General features: G+C 38.4%; 1 protein-coding gene across 1 annotated transcript in view; it reads left to right on the forward strand.

The window, feature by feature from the left end:
• The window catches only part of RGS22 (regulator of G protein signaling 22), a 55,546-nt gene that overhangs the window by 10,606 nt on the left and 29,056 nt on the right, over window positions 1-15,884 (forward strand). The window contains exons 5-14 of the mRNA XM_072327240.1: window positions 4,337-4,422; window positions 6,152-6,317; window positions 6,656-6,827; window positions 7,650-8,046; window positions 8,552-8,713; window positions 9,611-9,791; window positions 11,305-11,444; window positions 11,961-12,060; window positions 13,952-14,077; window positions 15,628-15,729. Coding sequence (XP_072183341.1) covers window positions 4,337-4,422; window positions 6,152-6,317; window positions 6,656-6,827; window positions 7,650-8,046; window positions 8,552-8,713; window positions 9,611-9,791; window positions 11,305-11,444; window positions 11,961-12,060; window positions 13,952-14,077; window positions 15,628-15,729 — 1,632 coding nt within the window. The remainder of the gene's footprint in view (window positions 1-4,336; window positions 4,423-6,151; window positions 6,318-6,655; window positions 6,828-7,649; window positions 8,047-8,551; window positions 8,714-9,610; window positions 9,792-11,304; window positions 11,445-11,960; window positions 12,061-13,951; window positions 14,078-15,627; window positions 15,730-15,884) is intronic.

A 15,884-nucleotide genomic window follows, 5' to 3' on the forward strand; every position in this document is an offset into this window, starting at 1 on the left:
TGAAACTAATGCATCTCAGTCCTTCCTTATTAATTAATTTCCTTGTGTGGCTATGAGCTCATCTGTGGTCTGGCAACATATAAGTCTCTCCTCCATCAATTCCCCAAAGATTTTGATGGTTAGCATCAATCGAAATGGCCAGAAAAAATAACCTTTAGAAACAAGAAACGTTGGATTTTAGAACAAATATGTTCAAGACTGTTTCAAACAACTGTCAATTACCTGCTTGCTTTCAGGACTATCTTCAGCACCAGATTAGGCATGTTAAAATCAAAATCTTAAGAACCATATGCACCTCAGAGAATGCAAGGCGGTATAATTAGTTGTGTGAGTTTACCTTTAAGCAATTGCTTTGGAGGAGAAAAAAAAATAATATTTCTCTGGGATACTTGGTTTGTTCCTTTCTTGCTTACTTTGCATTGGTGTGACTGATGTGACTTCAGTTCATTTTATTCAAGGCCAGTGTAAGGTCTTGCTACATTTTTAGAGGCGGCTGCTCTAAATTATGTCATTGCTGGAAAGCTGAGAGAAAATCAGGGAGTTAAAGCAGACTCTGCTGCTTTGCTCAGTGTAAGCTTGATGATTTTCAGAAAAGAAAACAGTGTCGAGAGAGGTCAAAAGGCAATGATGTTTAACAAAACGATAGTTAAGTGAGACTGCAATTATCTGCAATATAAACTGGACAAATGCTATGACAGGAAAAGGCTCACAGACATCTCTACCATGTTAAACCATTATTTTCATGAATACGTTTCTTGGGAGCACAAAAGCAGAAGAACTATTCTTGATTTCTTATTTGGACTCAGGAACTGACTGAGAAAAACTTTTGTGCTTGTAAAAGAATGGCTAATACTGTTCTCTGGGATAACCTCACACCGTTGCAACTTTGGTCATCCATTTTTGATGAATTGAAAGCCATCACATTGTCTTCTCTATTACTTAAATCTCTCATGGATTGGAGCAACAGGGTTCCTCTATTATTTAAGGATATCTTCCTTTTCCCATGGAATTTTCCAAAGATGGGAAGCACAACTTCCTGAAGGGAGGTTGTGATGAGGAGGAACTTGGTCTCTTCTCCCAGGCAACAAACAGGACCTGAGGAAATGGCTGCAAGCTGTACCAAAAAAGGTTTAGATTAGACATAAGGAAAAACTTTTTCTCTCAGAGAGTGGTCAGGCACTGGAATGGCTGCCCAGGGAGGTGGTGGAGTTGCTGTCCCTGGCAGTGTTCAAGAGGTGTCTGGATGAGGAGCTACGAGATATGGTTAGTGGCTTGTAGTAGCAATGGTAATGGAAGGACAGTTGGACAAGATCTTGTAGGTCCTTTCCAATCTTGTGATTCTATGATTCTATGGCATTTTGAGGAATAATATGCTTTTGCACTTTTTTCACCTTTTTTATGATGTTTCTTCTTGTCTGTCACTTTCCTGTTGGTTAACATAGGTAGGCAGCTAAGCCCCATGTTATCATTTGCTCACTTTTCCCCAGCAGAATGGAGAACTGGAAATGTAGAAGAGAGAAAACTCATGGGTTGAGCTGAAGGCATATCAATAGGTAAAGCAAAATATGCATGTGCAAAGAAAGGGCAATGAGGAATTCACTCACTGCTTTGTAACAGTGGGTTGATATTCAGCCATTTGCAAGACAGCTGGGCTCGATGCACATTGCAGCTGCTTGACGAGACAAACACCACCACTCTGAACATTCTCCCTCACCCCTCTTCTTTTCTCCAGCTTTATTGCTGAACGTGACGTCATATGAAAAGAAACACTCTTTTGGTTTGATGGGTCAGCTGTCTTGGCTATGTCTCCTCCCAGCTTCTTGTGCACCTCCAGCTTCCTTGCTGGCAGGGTATGAAAAGGCTTTGGCACAGATTAAGCCCTGTCTAACAATAGCTCTCAACATCATTTTGGTCACAGATTGAAAATAGTATCATATGAGATAATATGAAGAAAATGAACTATCCCAGCCTAAAAATGTATAACAGGCAACTTAAGTCCGTCATCCTATTCAGCTCTGGCATCTCAAGGCAGAGCCTGACCTAAGCTGCCAAAAATCAGTATTGCAACTACATAAGATGGGAGAAGTCAGCTTCGTTCACTGTACCACCCTATGACTGAACCAGAAGAAGTATCTCAATATCAACACCAAGTGGTTCACTTCAGATCAAATAGGATTTGCTCTTTCAGGCATAGAGCTTTGCTGTTTCCTTCACTCTATCTGCTTGTGTCTTCAGTTGCTTCACACTGTGAAGAGATTTACAGTTGCTTTCTATGAAAAGTCAGCTTGAGCAGCCATCACTGTCACAAAAGTGACAGAAATGATCTGTGACTGGAAAAATTATGTAGACCTTTCTGGCATACTGAATTCAAACACACCTAAACTAATAAATACATCAGTGCTGTTTTTCTCTCCACCTCCATTTCACACTGTCACAAATTTACATATAAGTAAAAGATCTTTCTGTATGTGTGCCCTCATGCTAGGAAGTTACTGATATGGAGCTAAACATCTTATCAGTGATTGAAATCAACTGAGCCTGAAACACATGAAGAAAAAAACCTGCAAGTTGGGTAGACCCAGGCATCACTATGGAAAGAAACTGGCTGGCATCCCACATACCATACTTCAGAGAAACCCCAGTTCAGCAAAGCACTTAAGTATGTGTTTAACTTTAATCAAATGAAGTTAAACACATGCTTAAACTTTAACACGTGCTAAAAGCTTTACTGGATTGGGTCCCAAACATGGCCTAAGGCTGACTGGGTAAGGAAGCTAACCAAGGTAACAACCCTATTAGATTAAATGCCACATCTGTCTTTGGCGAAGGGAAAAGAATAGAGATTCTTTCCTTCTGATAGTATATATAATTTTGTGTACCAGCCATGTACAGACATGAACATGTTATGAATCATTCAGATAAAAACCTGGGCTGTGACTCAGTTAATACATAAATATTAAACACAGATTGATTGGCCAAAATAAAGAGACAATCTTCTGTATTTCCAAAAGGCTTGTTAGTTACCAAAAGGAGGTATACTCTGTGTGGTTGGGAGTAATTAGTCTCCATCTCCACAAGTTAGATTGTGTGAGCCACTGCCAACATAAGCTTTCCATATTTTGAAATATTTTCTTCTCTCTAAATGAAACCACCCACTTTCTGAGTAATTTATATTTTTAATCCCCTACAGATATATATGAAGGAGAAATAAACCTAGTCCCAGATGAAATATTAGCTCATGGAAAGAAAATTTAAAGTGTAATCTACATGAACTGATTATTTGATCTAGCAAGTAGCAAAAAAATGGGTACTTCCATCCTTGTCCAAAATTCACCTGTTTTTTTGGACAAGAGGAGTTACTGCACTTTTCCTAACCACTAACTTCATGAAAAATGCACCTCAGAAAAATAAAACAGGTCACCTGCTAAGAGTGCATAAAGTACACTTTGTGGAAAGAAGAGGAAAGAAGATGAGAGGAGAGAAAGGAAAAAAGAAAAGAATTTATTTAAAAAAGGAGTGTGAATAGTATAAATTCTAAGAGAAATGGTTCGCTGTGGCCCACTCCCAGTGGACATACTCTATGTGTAAGACCCTTAGGCAAGTTTTTCAATTTGCTGGTTCTGTGTAACTCCTTGATTAACACCTCCACATCACTCTTTGGTGGCACCTAGCTGTCTGCTTCTGCCACGTGTTGAGACTTGGACCACCTGAGCTAAGATCTATTATGGGCCCGAATCTATTTGCACTTAGATACACATTAGAACTGTTGCTTTGTCCAGCTGAGTTATGCAATGCTCCAACATAAAACATAGAAATGTGAAAGATGATAACTGCTAGGCATTAAGAATGTTTGATCTTGTTTTTAATATCCAGAGTTCTCCCATTTTGGGATTATAATTTAAGCTAGGGCTTCCTTATTCCTCAAATTATTGAGGGAAAATGTAATAGTCACTGCTTATAGATGGTGTTAAAGTCAGAGAAATAAGCAGTTTCCTACTTACAGACCATTTATGAGCATCTAATTTGCACCGGAATTGTGTAATAAAAGCACAATTCATACCTATATAATTTTTGAAGAAGCCGTGATTTGTTTAAAAAGTCGTACTCTTATAGGAGATATAGATTTAGACAGAATTACCTGTTAGCAACAAACTGAAGAAACTCGGATATTCTAGCACTAAGGTTATGCTCGATAGCAAAGGTGGTGTTCATTGGATATTAGTTTTCCTTAATGCCTTAGGAGGATTGGAGAGAAGACTGGAGAGAATCATCCACACAGAAAGCAAAACAAATAAGCCATGACTAATGTAAATTTTTGGTATTTCTTTTTTAATAGTGCCTTGATCGAGAACAAGCAGTACAGTGGATTAAGAAGGAAAGGCTTCCAGCATTTCTAGAGAGCGACTGCTACTTTGAGTACAGGTATTGCAGCCTTTTGTGCTGTCTCTCAGTTTAAAACTTGTACATTTGTCTTTTCTGTTCAACTAATCTTGAAGAAACGTCTTAATACGCTTTTGTTCCACCTTTTCTTTCTGTTTAATTTTCACGTTTTATTACCCTGAAGAAATTAAGAACAGTGACTTCTTCTACTGGTCATTCTGTAACTTCCCATGAACACAGATTACCTACTATGTTACTACAGTGGGAGTAGGAATGGTCTTCACTGTCTTCCCCGTGAGGAGCTGCAGCCGCCATCAGGCCTCCCCTCAGCTCCTCTGCTCTGGGCACTCCTCATAACATCTTGCCCTCCAGATCTCTCCACCCTCTTGACATACATGTTCCCAGTTTCTGTAGATACCAGTGCTTTAAATTGCTTTCCTGAATTAGGATCAAGATAAACCGAGGTGATAAAAATGTATGTTTAAAGATAAACATGAATATACCCATGAGGTTTATGTGGTGAGGTTTTGATTGCAAGATCGGCCTCTGTGAGCAGAGCCAGCTCCTGCTGCTCCAAAAGGGATTTGCTGCTGCCAAGGCTGAGCCATGTGTGGTGCTGGTTGTGCTTCTTGAGGGCAGATTTAAGAAAGGAAATACCTGCTGTACAACAGCAGCTGGGAGAGAGGAGTGAGATGTGAGAGAGCAGCCTTGCAGTCACCTGGGACAGTGCAGAAGGAAGGCAGGAGGTGCTCCAGGTGCAGAGCAGAGGATTCTCACTCAGGGTGAGAAGGTAGAAGAGTGTGGGTGGGGAAGAAGGTGGTTTTAGGTTGTGTATAGTTTTCACTGCTCTAGTTTGTTATTGATAAATTATATTAATCTGAATCTGTTTTGCTATTGATGATAATTGGTGAGTGATCTCCCTGTCCTCATCACATTGAGTCTTTGTATTTTCCCTCCTGTTCTTTTAAGGAAGGGTAGTGAGAGTATGGTGTGGTGGAGCATATCTGCACATCAGCATGAAACCACCACAAAGCAAGCCAACTCTAGAATGGAACTCTTTTGCCCTCAAGATGTAAAGACAAACAATAAGCTTATCTTCCCTTCACATGCACCTTGGTTGACTTCATACTGCTATCTAACTCGAGTAAGCTCTGCCACAGTTCTTGATCCCAAAGCACCCTCTCTAGCCATGTGGTTCTAAAGATTGCCCTTTTTCTGGACATAGCAATGTTCTCATGGTCAAGAGTAATGGAATGCTTTTCAGTACTCTTACAGTAACTGACCGAAGATGATAGCTGTCTTGCTATGATCTGAAAGCTTAATTAGTATCAGCACCATGGGCATTGCTGCTGGAAGATTACTTGTGTCAGGAGCAGGAAATGTAGTGTCTGTTACCAACACAGAGCTTCTGCAATCTGGGAAAATGGTTCTGTTTTAGAAAACAATCTGTTTGAGTGTTTCTTGGCAGGATTTGGACTGCATTGATACACACAAGACCATCCTGGCAGAAATCAATTTTACTGGTAAAGATTTATACTGTAAAACAGATTATCAACTATAAAGCTGGTGGACTACGGAATGGCAGTGCTGGTGTTTACATATGTGACAGCAGCCACGGGGTGAAGTAATAAAGTAGAACATGAAGTTCACAGTGGCAATTTATTTTCACAGTGATTGTGTTTTTTATTGTCTATTCTAGGGAAAAAAATCAATTGTATCTCTGACTAAAAACTACAATTAACTATTTTCTTGTCTGAACATCTGATTTCAGGCTAGCTAAATTGATATCACAGGTAGAATGGAGCCAGACTGGCATTAATTTCATTATAGATAGCAAGTACTATCCTTGGATAAGGAAGGAAGATGCAAGTCCTCCCTCCCCTGAGGAGGATGACACTTCATTGACTATGAAGAGGTTCTATGTATCACTTGGCCAGGTAAAGTAAATATTTAGTGGGTGTAGAAATGAGCTTGATTGAACTGGAATAAATTGCTGTAACTGAAATCCCATTCTAAGCAGACAACTGATCTGAGGCTATCCCTTCTTTTTAAAGCTCTTTGTACTACAGAATGTCGATGTGCTGTAATGCACCTTAACCAGAAGCACTGCTATATCACAAGTGTGCTATGTGTCATACAGCTACTTTCTCTGAGAACTATTGTAATAGAAATGTATATGAATACAAACAAAACTTATTGCAGATGATAAGCCCTCTGCTCTCAAAAACACTACAGTAAATAAAATTGAATTATTCTATTACATATTTTTTTGTAGGCTACAGTTTCTCAAACAATGGATTGGTTTACATTGGCAAAAGGAAGTGAATCCATGAAAACTACAGATTCATTTACGCGTCCTGTAGCTTCTGTTCAGATTCAAGATATTCAGCATTTGCCTGGTGTGCCTGAAAGAGAAGGTTCATTGAGTGAAAAAGCCAGCCTTCAAGGTAAGTAACAGGGGCTCAGCCATAGTTTCTAACTATATCACAGGCTTCAAGCAGGAAAAAGCTAATTTGTTTATTTCCATAGCCAAATAATTTTGTAATTTGTCATACATGTTTATTTATTTGTTTGTTTACTGAAATTACTTTAAAGCCCTTCTCAGTCTGATGTGATACATGTACTCAGGCGTTTTAGTATCCTCATCATTGACTATATGACCAAATCTACCCACTCTTTGCCTTAGTGACAGAATAGACTATGAAGGCCTAAATCTTAGCTTTAGGAAAAGAAAGAAGATCAAACTAATCCTGTGGTTTAAATGTTGGATTGATATGTCGATATTGAAAGGCCACAGATGAATTACATCTTTTGGTTGCTCTGATTCTGTCGATGTTCAAAATATCTGTGGTTATTTTGCTCAGTTTTACAGATCTGACCTACACAGTGACAGCAGCAGTAACCTGGCTAAACAGTACATATATTCAAGGTCACCTCTACTAACATACTCCAGAAGTATTTGATTTGTTTAAAGATTTTAAGAATCAGAAAAGATACCTGAGCAAGTCAAAGCTGAAAGGTCTTTTGTCTCACGAGTCTGGAATAGCAGGGCAAGATTAATAACAAGGGCACAAAATGGAGTGAGGTGGTGTTGACAAAAACAAACAGACTGGGCTGGTCACTAGTTATGAGACGTCTCAAATAGAAAGAAGCCAGGTCTGAGTGGCAGACTGGACTGCAGGTCTCTTAAATGTTTTCAAAGTCCTTGTTACAATATGTTTTGTCATCTCCCTGTGTGTGTCAATCTCCCTGTGTGTCATCAATTTCAGAACTCACGCAACAGCCACCTGGTGAGACTGAGAGTGATGTGGATTTCCCTAAGCAGCCTAACATGTTTATACATGAGTTATCAAATAACGAATTTGCCTGTGGTACTGAAGAGCCACTGTTATCCCGAAGTTCTTCTCCATTTGCTGTCTTGGAGTCCATGGGAGATATAAGGGAACGAGATGCTGAAGAAGTGAGCTTAAGATCAAGCTCTGAAAGCAATGGGGCAGACAGTAGGGCTGCTTGGTGTATTAACCATGGAACTTATGACACTGGCAACAGAAATGAGTTTGAAAGATTCAAGAAATTCGTTAAAGGAACACTTGGTGAGAGGTATTGGTGGCTCTGGATGGATATTGAAAGACTAAAGGTTCTTAAGGACACTACAAGGCAGCAAAGGTATTTCTCATTATTTAGCACTTATTGCTTCTTATACTCGTAACACTGATCAGTAGAAGTTTTGAGATTTCAGGACAAATAATGGCAGTGTTTGAATAGAATAAAGAAAATTAATAATGAGTATCCTGACAGGTAAGTCAGGGATGACAGCTCTGAAGCTGATAAAAATAACATGTAAGAATCACCTCAGTGTTGAAGCTTTGTTGAAAGAAATTTGAAGAATGGGAAGCAATAAATAGAAAGAAAATAGAAGAAATTAAAATCACAAGTGGGGCATTCTATGTGACAAAATATTTCAGTGAAAGACTACTAGATTCAGATTGTCTATTCTAAGGCACTATACATTTTTTGTTATACAAAACCTGTCTCTAATTTGTGGAAACATTGTTTTGGCTTCTGACACTTGCAATTAGAGACATTGCATTACAGCAGTTTAACCAGTAGAAAGAGCTGTACTTAGTTCTGTTTAGCATCATGCTTATGTGACTATTTTTGTTGACTCAAGGCAACTTGATAAAATGAAAAAACTCTATCTACTGAGCAGTGGAGACTATTTCCTCACTTCTGAAGTGTTACTCAGACTTAATTTACTAGATGGAGATCGGTGGAATACAAGGCATTTAAGAAAGATTCAGCCTGAAGTAGTGAAACCTCTTCTTCTTTACTGGTATGGAAAAAAGAACATGAACTAAGCTTTTACTTGTTAACAAATTTTCTTTTCTAAGTCCACTGTTTTTATTTCATCTCATTTCTCCTATTGCAATCATGAGAAGTAATGCCACATAAATAATAGCAGATGTGGTCTCTCAGTTTTAGTTGAGATTAAACTAAACTGCAGCCTGCCCAGAAGACAGGTAGATCTGCTTTACTGAGCCCTTGTTATATTACTGCCAGAGCATCTGAGCTACTTTTTGTATAGCTACCCTGGATACCATTCTAATAAACTTTTGGCTGCAGGGTAGGGAAATCTCCCAAGGCAGAGAAGGTTAATTCTGCCCTAACCTACTCCCCAAAATGACTTTCTCAAGTTTCTGAGGATGCTCTGTGTATACATCTATGTGGAATTTGACCTTGAGACTCTACTGTTTAATGTCTGCTATACTAAATGCCTTTACATACTGACAGCTTAAGCAAGGATACAAATTCTAGCCTGCTTTGAAAACATTAGCTCAATGTTTGAAGGTCTTCTCTCCCCCCCAAGAGGTACCAACAAGTTACAGGCAGAAACAAATAACTGCAGTACTATACTTTGCTGTGGAGCCTCATAAGAGTTGTGCTCTCTGTCCCGTGACCCAAAATTCTCTTATTCTTTCCTGTACCATGAATGTGGCACATCCTAATGTAGACTCATGTAAAAACAACTTTGTAATGGTGCAGTATTTGCACATTTTTTAGGTGTAACTTGTTTTTAGATTTGGAGGATGTCTAACCATAGATTTTCAGTGTCTAACCATATCTTTGTTTTTTAATTCTATGTACTTGTAGGACTGTATCTTGATAAAGTAAACACCAGTGATCCAAATATCTCAGTATTTCATTTATTCATATATTCTTTTTTTTCTAGGGGTCCCAGATTTTGTGTCACACATTCAACAGCGATAGAAACTGCCAGTGCAAAGCTGAAGTTCTGGCATACATGCCAGGAGAAACCAAGGGTGGACACTGATCCTTTTCCACAAATGGCATCATTGCTGCCTTTGACAACTAAGTCTTCTATGCCTAGAATACCAGCTTCCCTTCCTCAGGTGGGTAGTGTCATGACATTGAGAACAAAACCTTACCCCATCGAAAACAGTTATAAAACTGCTTGAATTGAACATGATAAAAATATCATACTTGCTTGTTAGGAAGTCAAGATTTAGCAAGCTTGTTTCCAGCAGATGATTATATTAAAAACTGCAGTATCATTTTACTGTATTTTATGCATCAGATCTCTGTAAATTGAGCCATATTAATTTTTCAGTTATCCTGGCTATTTCATAAGTCTTTTGAATATGTCTCATCTTGACATTCTCAGACTTGCAAGTTTAAGGATCTAGCAGCCCAGATTTAATCCTTCAACCAGACTTATCTTAATTCAGAGTAACTCCTACAACTTCACTGCAATTACCCCAAATCTACCTTCAAATTTGTGAAAAGAGCAGAGTTTTGCCCAGTTCCCATAGTCACCACAGTCCTTCAGTCGTAGGCTACACATGCAGATGGCCAGTTAAGTTTTGACTCTGCTCTTTCTTGAAAGACTTAATCTGAGAGGTGCATTGACCTGCAGGTTTTCAGTAACACTGCATTAAGTCTCAGGGCAGAAGATATTTTGAGAGTGTGAATCTATACTTGTGGCTCCACTAACAACTAGATGCTTTGCGACAAAGGTTGTTTTAGCAAACCTCTGTTACTTTGAAGTGGATAGTTTTAGATTACAATTATAACGTGTGTTTTCAAAAGCTAATTCATGGAGATAATGGAGGAAAAACAGTGGGACAGATTTCTTGTTCAGAAGTGGCTGGGCTCAGGACTGGGATCCTGTTGAGCACAACAGGAGTGGTCCAGAAGCAGCTGCTTCTTACAGAGACAAGTTCTGGTTTTGCAAAGTGTGCTAATGGCTGAGGACTAACTGTAGGTCATGGACAGGTTCCTGACTCTGTGGGTTTTCTAGCACTTCAGCACTTGAAGAAAACTATGACCTGGAACACATGAATTACAGAAACAGTTGACAAACCACTTCTTGCTGCTTTTGTTTGTTTATTTGTTTGTTTGATTGATTGATTTTTTCTCTTCCACCTGTATTGTGCCTGTAAAAGCTTAGAAAGAGCAGCAACTCAGGCTGAATTTCTGAGGGAACTCTGCAACTGGCATCTCCAAAAAGTCATAGAGTGATTTTGTTCATACTGAATTGGTGACAGTGTGGCAGGATGCCCTCTTTCTATCTTGTTCTGAGATTATATCTATGTTTGCAAAGATTCACAAAGCGTACTTTTCACCTGATGTCCTCTGTAACTGCATGCAAAGTGCACATAGCGTATTTCTGCTTGCTATAATTGTAATTTCTAAGGTAGAATGGTCATGAAAGCGTGCTGAAAAATCTTGGAAGATATTCAGAAAATTATTTTGCAGTTTCCAGAGTAACAAACTATGACTGATAAGGAACAATGACACTGAAAAGCCTTTTAATGTTTTCCAGTAGTCAATGAGAACATGTTAAGAAAACTCTAGGGTGAAAAAAATAACCTGAATTGCCCTGTTTTCTTCTGTGTCTTTCAGAAAAGTAAGACTAGCACACCAACAACTTTATTGAAACTAGACACACTGGATTTAACTTCGAAGGGTTCATCAAGATTACCATCTGCCTTGTCATCAAGACAAAGCCCCCAGAGGGAAGACTTTCTTAGCAGTAGATATCGGTAAGCACAGAAGTCTTTGTATGTCTTTCTTGACACCAGTATACACAAAACATTTATCAGAGGCTGCTAGATTCTACAGTTGCCATGAAATATGTCTAATACAATTCTCTGCTTAGTGATGCATAGTTATAGAGCAGATTGCTTGCATGGAGATTTTCTTCCTGGCTGACTGTTCTTTTGTTTATTCCATAATAGGTTTAATTTTTCTACATACGAGATTTTAATTCTCTCTTTTATAAGCACTGATATTCTCTCTACATATGATTATATTCTTTTAACACACCTTGAGCACTTAGCCTCAAAGATGCACCATGTTACTGATTTCCACAGGGTTATATACAAAAGGTGTTCCTCTACATGCCATGTCATTCATTACAAATTGGAACTCATCTACTTTTCCTCTCCTATTTGCTGTCATTCTACCCATCTGATGTCCCTTCTGAGTTGTTTAATTCATAGAAAGTCCCAGTTTTTTGGTAAATAAATACTGAAATTTTCATTTGTTCATGGATTCAGGCCAGAGTCAGTGAGCAGGGACATGATCCATTGCTTAACTTTGGATACAGAAACGAAACCCTTGGCTCATAGAAGGTACACCTATGCTGAGTTGCTCCCAGTAAGTAGTAATGAAATTTTAGTTGTGTTGAATTACGAGTTAAAATATTCTATTCTGTAGTATTAAAGGGGAAGTAGGCAATGATGGGGGGAAAATTAGTTTGATTATGTGAATGTCAATGCCTTTTGCAGAGGTGTAATTAGAATGTTAGCGTTTTGTGTGTGGCATCTGTCACACAGTTGATAGGAGATCATGGCACATACAGCAGTTTATTTTCACTAGAAAGTGTTGATCTTTCCCATGGAGACCATGTGTTCAGTAGGCGACTATGGAAAACTCAATGGATAAATGCTTCAGTGGAATAATTGCCTAGGAAAGTATACCAGACTTTCAGTGCAGCTGAGAACTGAATCTGCCTGAGGAAGTTATTAAACTACTAAAATTTGTAAGGGCAAAGTATTTCAGTTGCAAAATTCCTATTTATTGCTTGTGTACTTTATTCTATTGTCATTGGAATTACTGCCTGCTAAGCAAGTCCTCAATCTAGCAAGCCTCATGAAGAACAGGTTGCACAGAAGAACCTTTTCTTAATCGCTACTAGAATGCAGACAAATTGAGCATTTGTGATGTCCAGATTTGGCAATTTAAAACTTATCCAAAACTTCAGTGTTTGTGAGATGTTCTCCAAACCACTTGCTCTTTCACAGAGGTACAGATACCCACAGCTTCAAAACAAAAAAACCCCATCTGTTATGAAATCTGGGCCTGTTTATAAATGCATGTAGTTTGTCAATCAGTTGGACACAATTATCTGTTTTTCACATCAAAATCATACTTTGCTTATTATTTCACTGCAATCTTTTTTTTATTTCACTGTTAACTGTGACAGAAAAAAAAAATCTTAGATTTACAGTTAGGGATATTTACAGTTAGAACCTTATTTTCAATAAATCTTTGTTCACATTGTGAACTATTAGATGTCATACACCTTTGTTACACACGGTTTCTCTCTGATGCAATGAATGAAATATTAACAATTCACACCTACAGGTCTAGACTGAAGCCTACAGTCAGGACCCCAAAATTTGCTATTACAAATACAGTGTAAAAAGGAATGTGGGCATCCACCATTTAAATTCCTGCCAGGAAGTGGGATCTTCCAGTTCTGCTTGAGAAGCCTTGTTTCCTCCCACCCTTCTCCATCCCTTTTACTTCTTGGAAAGAAGCTGGCTGTCAATCACCACACGCATCTGCTCCCACCTTTTCTGTCAGAGTTGTCAGGCCAGCCAATGTTTCTTTCACAAGTATCAGAATCTGATGTACTAGTTTCTAACCTCCCCTGGATTCTCTGTGAGCCTTGGGAAAATGGATGCATTCTTCTTCAGATGTTCTTGCAGCTATCTGAAGTAAGGGCATGGATTTCTTGTCCCCAAAAATATTGATGGTTTTGTTCATGATGTCAGTGGATTAACTCCAACAGATGTATCTTTCATTCCATCGTAGTTAACCATTATGAGGCTGGATCTGAAAAATAACTTGTCAGCTTCTAGTAGTACAAAACACAATTGCCTGAACTGAGACAGCTTTTGATACCTAAGTGTTATGGCTCAGTATTACTGGAATTCCCTGAATTCGGTGCTAAATATGTCACAACAGAATTATGGCCTAGTTTCTTTTCTTGTCTCAGGGAACTATTTAAAGGATACTATGATCATTTTGCTACTCAGCACACCTTCAGTAATCAGATTTACTCCATGAGACATAAATCTTTTTGGGGAAAAATATATGGAGAGCTATGCTATATTGCATATACAATAGAAAACGGAGTCTGATTTCTTGGGATGAAGGTACTAATTGAACATGCTGCACAGCCCTCCATTGCAATCTATGACATTTCAAGTAATGCAAGTCTGTTATTTCTTGTTGTATAACTATGTACTTTTTTTTCTAGGGGAAAAGTGCTGCTGGCAGTGTTATCTTAAGGGGATCAAGAATGGAAAACATGCTGCAGTCTCTTTATCTGGAGAACAGAGCAGGTTACTACTTCACACACTTCTGTGAGAAGTCAGGGAATAAGGTACGAGCGTTTTCCTACCCTGTGATAATTGAGTCTGCAATTGACTGAATGCCAAGTTATAGAGGGCAGCCAGACTGAAAAAAAACACTAGAGAAAGAAAGATTGATGACTGGGTGAATTATTACTTGTGAGACTACAATCCCTCAACAACAATAAACTGTTCGTGTGTATATTCAAACTAATGACAGGTCTTAACCAAGCTGTCAGATCCTAACTGTTTCAAACCTATTGGAAATCTGAATGTACCATCAGGGATAAAAATCATTTTTAAAAACCGGCCTTTAACTTGGCAGAAGAAATGAGGTCTTAACCCACAAAAACATTTTTTATTAAAATGGAAAATCCGCTGTACCATTAGTCATGATAATCTGCTTCCTTACTTGTTGAGTTAGTAATGTCCAATATCTTCAATGTTTTAAATGCGTTCTTCTACTTCCATGAAGCTTCTCGAATTTCTGAGAAACACAACACTATTTCTTGCCTGCAGTCAGCAGTCATCATTCATTGATGGATGTAAATAGAGGATTGGTTAAAACAATTGGTTAGAACAATTTATCCATTTGAGTCAGTGCTCGGTGGCTTTTGAGACACACTGAATGTTTAAGGTGGGGACTCGAACACTGCTAAGATGAACATCTACTTCACCACTGTCATGTCCCAGAGTGCAGCAGCAGTAGCTAGAAATGCCTTCAGCTACCAGAAAGGAAGAGCCAATGTTTCCTCAGCTGTATACCTTAAGCTAGAGATGTTGAAGGTGTCTAGGTAGAAATCTAGATAAAAATGACTTATTTTTTCATGGGAGATAGGCACCCACCCACAATCTCCCTAGCATTTGCAGGTGGCAGACTCATTTGAAAATCAGTTCCTTAAGATCTACAACTGTGGAACCTATTTCATTCATATGCCAGGTTTGGTGGGCTGCAGTCAGTCTGTGGAGCAGTTCTCTGCCACTGATTAATTGTTGCCCAGTGGGGATTTTAGGGTATTTTTCTGATTCAAACCCCATAAGCATATAATAAAAGGAGTGGACTTCAGGGAATATCTAGACTCCTTTTGCTGAAAGATAACTTGACATTTGTTTGAATTTGTGAACTAGGGCCAAGATTCTCTGCCTCAGAAATTCATATAATTAAAATGCAATGATCGTCACAGTAACATATGTCAAGTATACAACATTTAATTGTTTTGGTTATTGCAACAAAATGCTATTTAGCCATGGCACAAATTTTGCATGTCCATTATCAGCATTTCTTCTTAAGTGCTGGCTTTATGCCACTGAAATGTGGTTACTCTTCAAATGTTAACTACAATGTTAACAATTTTAATGGCATAAATAAATGCATAAAGGATACAATAAAAGACATAGTATCGTAGTGATGATGCTATTAAACATGTTGTCCTTTTGCCAACAAGCAACAGAAGATTAAATCCATCTTAAATTGAGCTTGATTTATTATGAGTTAAATAATTACTTGCATTGGAAACTCAACCTCTTTACAAAGACCTGATATTTGAGTAGCAATAACTTACAGTTTTTTTTTCATCCCTAGCTGTGGAAGAACAGTGCGTACTTTTGGTCTGACCTACAGGCTTATCATCAGCTTTTCTACCAAGAAACTCTTCATCCCCTTAAAATATGCAGGCAAGCTCAAGTAAGTTGTAAATAATGTGTTTTTCCCTCACAAATACACTTGTTCAGTGTAAAGATTGGAAAAGATAGAAAATAGAAATGTTTCCAAATCTTGACAACTCACACCAAAGTATATCTGGGTTGTAGACAGTAAAAGAGGCTCTCTGGCTTGTTTCC

This window comes from Excalfactoria chinensis, chromosome 2 (assembly GCF_039878825.1).
Source record: "Excalfactoria chinensis isolate bCotChi1 chromosome 2, bCotChi1.hap2, whole genome shotgun sequence".
Classification (NCBI taxonomy): domain Eukaryota; kingdom Metazoa; phylum Chordata; class Aves; order Galliformes; family Phasianidae; genus Excalfactoria; species Excalfactoria chinensis.